This window comes from Hyla sarda, chromosome 3 (genome assembly GCF_029499605.1).
Source record: "Hyla sarda isolate aHylSar1 chromosome 3, aHylSar1.hap1, whole genome shotgun sequence".
In the NCBI taxonomy this organism is placed as follows: domain Eukaryota; kingdom Metazoa; phylum Chordata; class Amphibia; order Anura; family Hylidae; genus Hyla; species Hyla sarda.
The window spans coordinates 413,594,677-413,607,524 of NC_079191.1; the positions used below are offsets into that span (position 1 = coordinate 413,594,677).

Consider the following 12,848-nt stretch of genomic DNA (forward strand, 5'->3'; position numbering starts at 1 on the left):
TACCAGTCCAAAGCAGTCGCAACTCGGATACTTTACCACACAGAAGATGGGCGACCCAGCATCCCACTATGAGGCAGAGAGCAGGTTAAAAGAGACACCCCGACACCTAACATTAATTCAGACACAGCAAAGCTCCAGTGCAGTGTGCGGCTGCCGGAGCTCCAAAAGTGGCGGGAGATTCAAACTGTGGATGCAGTGTCTTCCGCAACATGCTGTGTCTGTACCTGAAACCATTTGAATAAAGAAGATTTCGGTCAGAGTAGTGAGTGCGACTGTCTTCATCCTCTGTCTTTTTGCCTGCATGAACTACGTTATATGACATCTTGCACCTCCAGATGATGATCACCAGCTCCGGTCCTAAGATACTGAGATTACTTGTGGAACTGTTGTATATCCTGCAGAAGTGCCAGACAAACTTTGCTCTGGTATATTAAAATCATTTAACCCCCTGGACATAAATGGTGCCCTGGTACTTAAAGGGGTACTCTTTCCCCCAGACATCTTATCCCCTATCCAAAGGATTGCGGGGGTCCCGCTGCTGTGGACCCCTGCGATCTCCCTGCTGTTCCCGGTGTTCATTTAGAATGTCTGGTGCAGCGCCGGAGGCTCGTGACGTCATGGCCACGCCCCCTTAATGCAAGTCTATGGACTTGCATTGAGGGGGCTTGGTTGTGATGTCACGAGCCTTCACTCGGCATCGCCAGTCCTCCGGCACGGAGCGATGTCTGGGGGGGGGTCCCCAGCCATCTTGTCCCCTATCCTTTTGGATAGGACATAAGATGTCTAGGGGTGGAGTACCCCTTTATCGCACCAAAACGTACACTTGCATCCTGTACATGAAGCGAGCTCAGTGAATGGGCATTACTACTGCTCCATATGTACAGGAGACTTGGGGATGGGCAGTCATTTGATCATTGGGGGTTCTGGTGGTCCCACATTTATCACCTGTCCTGTGAAGATATGGTAAATGCTGCGAATTGGGGGCCTAGCCCTTTAATGCATTCCTGCCAGCAAAAGGGAGTTATAGGGAACCTGTCATCATCACTTTCATGCTGTATGAACTATGAATCATTGGGGCGGTCCATGGTGGCTTCTCACCCGAGCAGGGAGAGAGCCAACAATGAAGGGAGGATGGAAGAAGCCTCTAGAGACCTCCCCATGACTTGTGTTTCGGGCAGCATGAAGGTGATGACAGGTTCTCTTTAGGAAGTAGGAGGTAGACAATACAAGTGTCATCCCAGACGCCTGACATTGCCGTTTGTAATGTATAAAACTTAGGGGGTAATTTATCATTCCCTTCCCTGCATAAGCAGAAAAAGGGTTGTGGGAACTCCTCCGGCTTTGTACAAAAAAAATATTTTAGAAAAATTGAGTTTGTGCAAAAAAAAAATTGTCGCAATTTAGTCACTGCGCTGGCGCAGAGAATAACTCTCCCCTTTAGTCTTATAGCAGTCAGTGAATTGTCCTCTCTGTTGCAGGCATGTCAAGCAAAAGGGACAAGACAAGGATCCGGTCTTCATCGTCCTGTGAAGATAGAGGTAAGCTATAGTCTGTTAAAGAGTAGCTCCCACCAATTTTATTTATTTTTTCTGTCCCTACCTATTGGTTATCTCTCCTTAACACCCTACCTGCCTTTAAAAAAAAATTCTTACCTTCTAAATCAAATTTTTCATGGCCATAAGGCTGAGCAGAAAGCAGACTTCCCCAGGAGGCAAGACGTCACTGAAGCCTGCTGGGCGCCGGCTTCCGCCCTTACCTAGTCTATGCAGCGCTCGGCTTCCGCCCTTACCTAGTCTATGCAGCGCTCGGCTTCTGCCCTTACCTAGTCTATGCAGCGCTCGGCTTCCGCCTTTACCTAGTCTATGCAGCGCTCGGCTTCTGCCCTTACCTAGTCTATGCAGCTCTCCCGTCGAGAGATGAGTGGCCAATCGCACGGCAGGCTGCTCCGGGGTCTCCTCCTCCCTGTTTCTCACTACATGTGCTATCCAGGGAGGAGGAGTATAGGAGCTTTGCCGGACATGCAGTGCAAAATTCTCTGCCGAGACCCCGGACCTCAGATCAGACTTACCCCAAAAGGACATGTACAGTCCTGGAGCATCAGCGCAGCACTGATATTCTGTGCGCGCACTGCCTCCAGACTGTACATGCTGGGGGCGGGGACGGGCGGTGCTCGAGGCCAGTGAGCCAATGCGCGCAGCCCCCGCGTTCACAGCCCTCGCTCCCGCCTGTCTGATTGACGGACAAGGGAGCGAGCGCAGGCTGACTGAATTCGGACCGATTGCCCAGCCTGGATCGGTCCGAATTCAGCAGTGACGTCACAGCAGACTGCAGCCGGCCACTAGGAGGGAGACCCCTAGTGGCCGGATTTCAAATACAATATTTTAAACACCCAAAAAATAATTGATGTATATTAGAGATATGCTGTACATAAGTACTACAACATATAAAAAAAAAAATTCATGACAGTGCCCATTTAAAGAAACTTATCCCCTATACACAGGGTAGGGGATAAGTGTTTGATTACGGGGGACCCCCCAGGCATCTCTAGAATGGGGCCCTGAATTTCCCCGCTGCAGGAAGTTTAGGGTCAGCATTCTCTATGGCAGCTCTGGTGCTCCCATAGTGAAATGTTTCAATCCGTTGCTGCTGTAAAGCATTTTTCTAAACCAGGACTAACAAATCCAGGTCACCATGCCGACAAAGAATTTCATGGTGGCGCCCAGGTTTTTGTCAGCTCTTCCCAAAATGTCCTTTAAAAAAAATAAACAAAAAAAAGCCTGTTTTACTTCAGCCTCCATTCCTGCACTGATTCCCCATTCTGCCTGTGGTCGGCGCTTCAGCGTTATAGGCGCAGCAGACGTCAGGTGACCACTGCAGTCGATCAGCGGTGAAACTTGGTACTAGGGACCTCTGAGCCTACTTATTGGCTAAGGCATTCACGTGACGCCAAAGTGCTGACTGAAGACATCCACTGCTGAACACTGGAGGCAGAATGGGGGATCAACGTGGGAATGGAGGCAGTGGTAAAACGGTTTTATTTAATTTTTTTTCCTTTTTAAATAAAGGTTAGAGGACACTGACACACGGGGGTACTTATAACTATGACACACGGGGAGGGGACTAATAATTGTGAGACACAGGGAGAGATGATGGGACACTGATGACTGTGACGCACAGGGGGATATGAGGAGACATTAAAGCAGGGTTTCCCAACCAGGGTGCCTCCAGCTGTTGCAAAACTACAACTCCCAGCATGCCCGGACAGCCGAAAGGCTGTCCGGGCATGCTGGGAGTTGTAGTTTTGCAACAGCTGGAGGCACCCTGGTTGGGAAACACCTCATTATGACTGACACAGGAGCAGAGGAGGGGACAGTACTGACTGTGACATGAGGGGACACTAATGACTGTGACACAAAGGGGAGCGGGACAGTAATGACTGATCATATAATGTCACGTTGCGTAGTGATGTTACGTGATTTGGGGCATCTTTGCTCCTAACTCTTTTTTTATAAAAAAAAATGTTTTCCTTTTTTGCTGGCTCCTGGAATCTTAGAGGTTATCCTGAAAAAAACTTTTTTTTTTATATATATATATATATATATATATATATATATATATATATATATCAACTGGCTCCAGGAAGTTAAACAGATTTGTAAATTACTTCTGTTAAAAAATCTTAATCCTTCCAGTACTTATGAGCTTCTGAAGTTGCGCTTGTTCTTTTCTGTCTAAGTGCTCTCTGATGACACATGTCTCGGGAAACGCCCAGATTAGAAGCAAATCCCCATAGCAAACCTCTTCTAAACTGGGCGGTTCCCGAGACAGGTGTCATCAGGGAGCACTTAGACAGAAAAGAACAAGCTTAAAGGGGTATTCCAGGCGAAAACTTTTTGATATATATCAACTGGCTCCAGAAAGTTAAACAGATTTGTAAATTACTTCTATTAAAAAATCGTAATCCTTTCAGTACTTATGAGCTTCTGAAGTTAAGGTTGTTCTTTTCTGTCTAAGTGCTCTCTGATGACACCTGTCTCGGGAAACACCCAGTTTAGAAGAGGTTTGCTATGGGGATTTGCTTCTAAACTGGGCGGTTCCCGAGACACGTGTCATCAGAGAGCACTTAGACAGAAAAGAACAACCTTAACTTCAGAAGCTCATAAGTACTGAAAGGATTAAGATTTTTTAATAGAAGTAATTTACAAATCTGTTTAACTTTCTGGAGCCAGTTGAGATATATATATATATATATATATATAAGTTTCTTCCTGGATAACCCCTTTAACAAATCTGCCTAGCCCTGATCTAAATGCTGTTGATAGACAGGAGCTCAGGCAATATGGCTTCCCCCATAATATTGTACAAAAAATCACAGTCAGAAGATAGAAACAGATTTAAAAAAATATGAATGTTTCAGTATATGGCACAGTTTCTATAGTTCTATATGTCCTCTGTGTTTCCCAGGAAGAGTAAAGGACAAACGGAAACGCAGCCGGAGCAGATCATCTTCTGTGTCGTCTTCATCCTCCGCTTCATCTTCCTCCTCCTCACGCTCATCATCATCATCATCTTCCAGTAGCAGAAGCAGCTCCAGCAGCCAAGGTAAGGATTATTAGACACCAGGCAAACCATTCGTATTATACTGAGCAGGTACATTGTGGAAAAGCAACAGTGTTTCTGTAAAAAAAATCCACCCCCAATTGTGTGGTTTTTGGTGGAGATTTACTGCTGCTGCAAATTTTAGTGCAGATTATGTTGATATTGTAGAAGAAGAAAAGAATAAAGTATAGAAAACCCACAATTGGGATCTTGCTGCAGATCCAAAACTGAAAATGTATTGGGGATTTTTACTTCCCCCCCCCCCCCCCCATTAAAGGGGTACTCTGCTGCTCAGCGTTTGGAACAAACTGTTCCGAACGCTGAAGCCGGCGCTGGGAGCTCGTGACGTCATAGTCCCGCCCCCTCATTACGTCACGCCCCACCCCCTTAATGCAAGTCTATGGGAGGGGGGCGTGCTGGTTCCAAAGTTTGTTCCAAACGCTGAGCAGCGGAGTACCCCTTTAAGGTCAAAGCTAAGAAATCCACAATAAATCGGTATTTCCAACATCGTAATTTACAGGCTTTAAAATAACAAGCCCTTATATGGGTCTGTAGGTGCAAAGTTGAACAAGTTATGATTTTTAGAAGGTGAAGGGCTTGTTTCTTGCGTCGCCAATGTAATTGTAATGACATTACTTATTTTATAACATAATCTGCGGGGAAACAAACAAAAAATAATAATAATTTGTGGGGTGAAATGAAAAAAATGTGTAACTTTGGGGGCTTCCGTTTCTACGCTGTGCACTTTTCGGTAAAAATGACACCTTATCTTTATTCTGTAGGTCCATATGGTTACAAAGATACCCAATTTATATAGGTTTTATTTATTTTACTACTTTAAAAATAATATAACTACTGTATTTACCGGCGTATAAGATGACCCCTAACTTTTACAGTTAAAATATAGAGTTTGGGATATACTCGCCGTATAAGACTACCCCTCTAGGTACTACCCACATTAGGTAGACAGTATAGTTCCCCCACATTAGGTTGTCAGGATAATTCCCCCTACATTAGCTTGGCAGTATAGTTCCCCCACATTAGCTTGGCAGTATAGTTCCCCCACATTAGGTTGTCAGTATAGTTTCCCCACATTAGGTTGTCAGTATAGTTCCCCCACATTAGGTTGTCAGCATAGTTTCCCCACATTAGGTTGTCAGCATAGTTCCCCCACATTAGGTTGTCAGCATAGTTCCCCCACATTAGGTTGCCAGCATAGTTCCCCCACATTAGGTTGCCAGCATAGTTCCCCCACATTAGGTTGTCAGCATAGTTCCCCCACATTAGGTTGTCAGCATAGTTCCCCCACATTAGGTTGTCAGCATAGTTCCCCCACATTAGGTTGTCAGCATAGTTCCCCCACATTAGGTTGTCAGCATAGTTCCCCCACATTAGGTTGTCAGCATAGTTCCCCCACATTAGGTTGTCAGCATAGTTCCCCCACATTAGGTTGTCACTATAGTTTCCCCACATTAGGTTGTCAGTATAGTTTCCCCACATTAGGTTGTCAGTATAGTTCCCCCACATTAGGTTGTCAGTATAGTTCCCCCACATTAGGTTGTCAGTATAGTTCCCCCACATTAGGTTGTCAGTATAGTTCCCCCACATTAGGTTGTCAGTATAGTTCCCCCACATTAGGTTGTCAGTATTGTTCCTCCCCACATTAGGTTGTCAGTATTGTTCCTCCCCACATTAGGTTGTCAGTATTGTTCCTCCCCACATTAGGTTGTCAGTATAGTTCCCCCACATTAGGTTGTCAGTATAGTTCCCCCACATTAGGTTGTCAGTATTGTTCCTCCCCACATTAGGTTGTCAGTATTGTTCCTCCCCACATTAGGTTGTCAGCATAGTTCCCCCCCACATTAGGTTCAGTATAGTCCCCCCCACATTAGGTTGTCAGTATAGTTCCCCCACATTAGGTTGTCAGTATAGTTCCCCCACATTAGGTTGTCAGCATAGTTCCCCCACATTAGGTTGTCAGCATAGTTCCCCCACATTAGGTTGCCAGCATAGTTCCCCCACATTAGGTTGCCAGCATAGTTCCCCCACATTAGGTTGTCAGCATAGTTCCCCCACATTAGGTTGTCAGCATAGTTCCCCCACATTAGGTTGTCAGCATAGTTCCCCCACATTAGGTTGTCAGTATAGTTTCCCCACATTAGGTTGTCAGTATAGTTTCCCCACATTAGGTTGTCAGTATAGTTCCCCCACATTAGGTTGTCATTATAGTTCCCCCACATTAGGTTGTCAGTATAGTTCCCCCACATTAGGTTGTCAGTATAGTTCCCCCACATTAGGTTGTCAGTATTGTTCCTCCCCACATTAGGTTGTCAGTATTGTTCCTCCCCACATTAGGTTGTCAGCATAGTTCCCCCCCACATTAGGTTGTCAGTATAGTTCCCCCACATTAGGTTGTCAGCATAGTTCCCCCACATTAGGTTGTCAGCATAGTTCCCCCACATTAGGTTGCCAGCATAGTTCCCCCACATTAGGTTGCCAGCATAGTTCCCCCACATTAGGTTGCCAGCATAGTTCCCCCACATTAGGTTGTCAGCATAGTTCCCCCACATTAGGTTGTCAGCATAGTTCCCCCACATTAGGTTGTCAGCATAGTTTCCCCCACATTAGGTTGTCAGTATAGTTTCCCCACATTAGGTTGTCAGTATAGTTTCCCCACATTAGGTTGTCAGTATAGTTTCCCCACATTAGGTTGTCATTATAGTTCCCCCACATTAGGTTGTCAGTATAGTTCCCCCACATTAGGTTGTCAGTATAGTTCCCCCACATTAGGTTGTCAGTATTGTTCCTCCCCACATTAGGTTGTCAGTATTGTTCCTCCCCACATTAGGTTGTCAGCATAGTTCCCCCCCACATTAGGTTGTCAGTATAGTCCCCCCCCACATTAGGTTGTCAGTATAGTTCCCCCACATTAGGTTGTCAGCATAGTTCCCCCACATTAGGTTGCCAGCATAGTTCCCCCACATTAGGTTGCCAGCATAGTTCCCCCACATTAGGTTGTCAGCATAGTTCCCCCACATTAGGTTGTCAGCATAGTTCCCCCACATTAGGTTGTCAGCATAGTTCCCCCACATAAGGTTGTCAGCATAGTTCCCCCACATTAGGTTGTCAGTATAGTTTCCCCACATTAGGTTGTCAGTATAGTTTCCCCACATTAGGTTGTCAGTATAGTTCCCCCACATTAGGTTGTCATTATAGTTCCCCCACATTAGGTTGTCAGTATAGTTCCCCCACATTAGGTTGTCAGTATAGTTCCCCCACATTAGGTTGTCAGCATAATTCCCCCACATTAGGTTGTCAGCATAGTTCCCCCACATTAGGTTGTCAGCATAGTTCCCCCACATTAGGTTGCCAGCATAGTTCCCCCACATTAGGTTGCCAGCATAGTTCCCCCACATTAGGTTGTCAGCATAGTTCCCCCACATTAGGTTGTCAGCATAGTTCCCCCACATTAGGTTGTCAGCATAGTTCCCCCACATAAGGTTGTCAGCATAGTTTCCCCACATTAGGTTGTCAGTATAGTTTCCCCACATTAGGTTGTCAGTATAGTTTCCCCACATTAGGTTGTCAGTATAGTTCCCCCACATTAGGTTGTCATTATAGTTCCCCCACATTAGGTTGTCAGTATAGTTCCCCCACATTAGGTTGTCAGTATAGTTCCCCCACATTAGGTTGTCAGTATAATTCCCCCACATTAGGTTGTCAGTATAGTTCCCCCACATTAGGTTGTCAGTATTGTTCCTCCCCACATTAGGTTGTCAGTATTGTTCCTCCCCACATTAGGTTGTCAGCATAGTTCCCCCCCACATTAGGTTGTCAGTATAGTCCCCCCCACATTAGGTTGTCAGTATAGTTCCCCCACATTAGGTTGTCAGTATTTTTCCTCCCCACATTAGGTTGGAAGCATAGTTTACCCCCCCCCCCCCACATTAGGTTGGCTGTATAGTTCCCCCACATTTGGTAGGCAGTGTGCCCCCACAGACATTAAGCTTTCAGCCATATACAATGTATGGCTGGAGGCTGTATGTCTGTGTACTGCCCTACTTCAGTGCTCCGACCACCGCTCCTCCGGTCCGGGGTCATCACCTACTGCTATGGCCTACAGGTCATAGCAGTATGTCCCGGGACCGGAGGTCGGAGCACCAAAGATGACGTGCTGTTAACTTACCATGCAGCGTGTCCTCGCTGCTCTGCTCTGCTGATGCTATCGTTGCACGCACGGACATCAGTGACCTCCCTGCGTACACTACCTCCCGGCGGCCCCTGCGTTTTTAAAGTTAAGGCGGGCCGCAGAAAGGTAACCGGGACATCATTGTGTCCCGAAAAGAGGGGGAGGGGGCTGGATGACATCGCGGCAGGTGCTGCAGTCTGCATATAAGATGACACCCGTCTTTCGGGAACATTTTCCAGGGTTGAAAGTCTTCTTATACGCCGGAAAATACAGTACATGCACCAACATTAGTATGTTTAAAATTGTCCTCTTCTGACCCCTATAACTTTTTTTTTCTTTGTGTATGGGGGCGGTATGAGGGCTTATTTTTTGCACCGAGGTCTGTAGTTTTTATTGGTATAATTTTTGTTTTGATAAGACTTTTTGAACGCTTATTAATATCTTTATGGTTTATGATGTGACCAAAATTGCACAATTTTGTACTTTGGAATTTGAACGAAAGTTGGCACTTTCGTTTTAGACGCCGCAATCAACTTTAATTGCGGCATCTAAAGGGTTAATGCCGAGCATCGGCCCGATTGCCGGTGCCAGCATAAGCCATGGGTCCCAGCTGCCCATAGCAACTGGGACTAGCCGGGTTTAACCCGTTCTCCACTGGTGAGAATGGTTTGAACCAAAATCAACTGGTGCCAGAAAGTTACAGATTGGTAATTTACTTCTATTTAAAAATCTTAATCCTTCCAGTACTTGTCAGTTGCTTTATGCTCCACAGGAAGTTGAGTATTTCTTTCCAGTCTGACCACAGTGTTCTCTGCTGACACCTCTGTCCTTTTCAGGAACTGTCCAGAGAAGGAGAGGTTTGCTATGGGGATTTGCTTTTGCTCTGGACAATTCCTGACATGGACAGAGGTGTCAGCAGAGAGCACTGTGGTCAGACAGAAAAGAAATTCAAAAAGAAAAGAACTTCATCTGGAGCATACATCAGATTAATCTGTTTAACTTTCTGGCATCAGTTGATTTTAAAATTATTGGTTTCCGCCGGAGTACCCCTTTAAGGTCCATAATCTGCTGCGGATTTTCCTCTGCAGAAAAATCTGCCACAGCAGGAAACTTGCAAAAGATATGCCCATTTGAACATACCCGAAGGGTAGTGTCACATGTAGAGCATTAGCAGTGTATTTGATTTAGATGCACTACTGACCCTCTCTGGAGTAAACCTCCTGCATTCCCCTTGTGTCCTGAGTTGTCTGCTCATAGCAGCAATCCATCACTACGAGCAGACACAGAAATCTGCGAGTTGCGCGTGCAGTGTACTCACACATTGCGGTCGCTCCCCCTGCTTCCTGAGCTATGTGGCCGCGATGTCTGTAAGTATACTGCACATGTGTGCGTGTGACTCGCAGATTTCTGTGTGTCTGCTCGTATCGGTGGATTGCTGCTTCAAGCAGACAACTCAGGACACACGGGCAATACAGGAGACTGACTCTAGGGATGGTCAGAAGCGCACCGCAGCGTCAAATACACTGCAAAAGCGCAATGTGTGGCTGCAAAAGTAGCAACCAAAGAACAAAATAAGAAAATGTTGTTTATGCCTTTGACGGGCAGCATAAAAAAAAAATAATAAAACACACCAAAAAAAAGTGCCGTAGATTACTCATGAAGTTTTCCCATGTTTGTTGTTGGGCCACCAGGGGGCAGACCACTGTCATTCTTTATAGCCAACTAAATTGGTGATCTGTAGCTGTTGCTACAACTCCCATCTTGCACTACAGTCATGCACTTGATGGGAGTTGTAGTTTTGCAACAGCTGGAGAGCCTCGGCTTGTCGAACACAGACTTACATGGATGTGTACATGTATTTCTACCACAGAAACTACTCAATTTCGTAACACCTTGTTTTCTTACTATCTAAGACCATACTATACAATATTTATTACAGATGATTTTTTTCCCTTACTTTTAGATTCACAGAAACAGAAGTCAAAAAAGGCATCTAAGGAAAAACACGACAAAAAGGTGAAGTTTTTGACCTTAATTCTGCTTAAATGGGTTATCCAGGAAAAACTTTTTTTTATATATATATCAACTGGCTCCAGAAAGTTAAACAGATTTGTAAATTACTTCTATTAAAAAATCTTCATCCTTTCAGTACTTATGAGCTGATGAAGTTGAGTTGTTCTTTTATGTCTAAGTGCTCTCTGATGACACCTGTCTCGGGAACCGCCCAGTTTAGAAGCAAATCCCCATAGCAAACCTCTTCTACTCTGTGCAGTTCCCGAGACAAGCAGAGATGTCAGCAGAGAGCACTGTTGCCAGACAGAAAAGAACAACTCAACTTCAGCAGCTGATAATTATTGAAAGGATTAAGATTTTTTAATAGAAGTAATTTACAAATCTGTTTAACTTTCTGGAGCCAGTTGATATAAAAAAAAAAAAAAAAAAAAAAAAGTTTTTCCCTACAATACCCCTTTAAATGCATGATCTTGTAACTGTTGTTTTTATGTCCAGTATTCTTTTCTGATCAGTTTTATAATGTGTCTTTATAGTATTCAGAGCTCAGATCTACTTCTTGCCCATAGATAAGTGACAAAATTCTTCAGCCATTACTAGCGGGATTTCAGAAGCACAATTTATACTGCTGAGCTAAAGCTGAACGCAGTAAGCTCCCCCTAATGCAGTGGTCCTCAACCTGCAGACCTCCAGATGTTGCAAAACTACAACTCCTAACATTCCCGGACAGCCAACGGTTGGGAGTTGTAGTTTTGCAACATCTGGAGGTCCGCAGGTTGAAGACCACTGCCCTAGTGGATGCTGAAAGCAGATAGAATCATATAGAGCAGTGTTTCCTAACCAATGTGCCTCCAGCTGTTGCAAAACTAAAACTTCCACCTCCAAACTTCTGTGTTCCGGCCGCTGCCGGCCCGGGGATCGTGGGAGTCTCCTTTGGATAGGGGATAAGATGTTGTATGGTAGAGTACCCCTTTACAAGCCTGACTTACAAGGACTCAGTATGGCATTGCCATAAGAAAGGGTTATCCTAATAACCCCTTAATCTCAAAAACAAAATAACATGTAATGTAAATTAACCTTAAAATATAAATTGTTTATAAAAATTACTTTAAAGTAAACTACATTGTTTTTAGAGACCATCTGATGCTGCATCTACCTCCCACAGCAGTCGGTGGTGGAAACACATGCGCCGTTTATCATCTTCTCTACTTGTCAGAGGAGAAGCTGAGCATGTCCTGCGGCATTCTCCATCTCTGACAAGCAGAGAAGTTCCCACATAGACCCTGTTGGCGAATGACAACTGGAGCTTCATCATCAACATCAGTCTTCACCAAGACAAGTAGAATAATAATTTATAGGGTAGCATTAAAAGATTCTCTATTTGCCAATGTGGTTGGTGAGGCCCCAGCATGGCTCCGTTAACGTTTTCTTTTATTTTTATTTATTTATTGCCAAATTTGGTAGAAGGCAGAGATTCTGTATAACACTTTTTTTTTTTCTCCTGTAAATGTAAATAAAAATTGCTTACTACATTTTTTTTTATAATAACCTTATGTGTTACGTTGTATGTGGAATCTGTAATAGTTTAACGCGTCTCTTATAAATAAAATCACTTAATAAAATCTGTGTGTATCTGTGTACAGTTATATTTTACACACATATATATATATATATATATATATATATATATATATATATATAAATATATATAGCAATGGCGAGTACTCTGCTAGTGTGTGTATATATGAATATAATATTTATATGTACACTAGAGAGTACCCAGAGTTGCCTGATCTTCCTACCTAAACCTTGTGGGAGAAGAAGGAAAAAAGTTCCATCTCTACTCCAAACTTACCCCGGCATTAAAAAATTGCTGTACTTTTAACCCGTTGCTAAGTTACAGCCCTTTTGCAAAAATAAAGGTGGGGAATGGTCAGGGGAAAAGAAAAAAAAAAAAACATACTCGCGCCTTAGTTCGCCGTTTCTACAGTGCCATGCTGGAAGTGCTGCAATAATATATTAAAGGGGTTCTCCCGGAATAGAAAAACAG

General features: G+C 44.3%; 1 protein-coding gene across 5 annotated transcripts in view; it reads left to right on the plus strand.

Moving 5' to 3' along the window:
- LOC130362997 (ADP-ribosylation factor-like protein 6-interacting protein 4) overlaps positions 1-12,848 on the plus strand; it is a 58,737-nt gene that overhangs the window by 8,101 nt on the left and 37,788 nt on the right. For 3 of the 5 annotated variants that reach the window (XR_008891675.1, XM_056568240.1, XM_056568241.1), the window contains exons 2-4: positions 1,479-1,538; positions 4,465-4,602; positions 10,752-10,804. Coding sequence is in view for 2 of the 5 variants with exons in the window: in XM_056568240.1 (XP_056424215.1) it covers positions 1,481-1,538; positions 4,465-4,602; positions 10,752-10,804 (249 nt within the window). In the remaining 3 variants the exon portion in view is untranslated. Of the gene's footprint in view, positions 1-1,478; positions 1,539-4,464; positions 4,603-10,751; positions 10,805-12,848 lie in introns of those variants that run through there. The other 2 variants (XM_056568239.1, XM_056568238.1) reach the window with 1 other exon arrangement.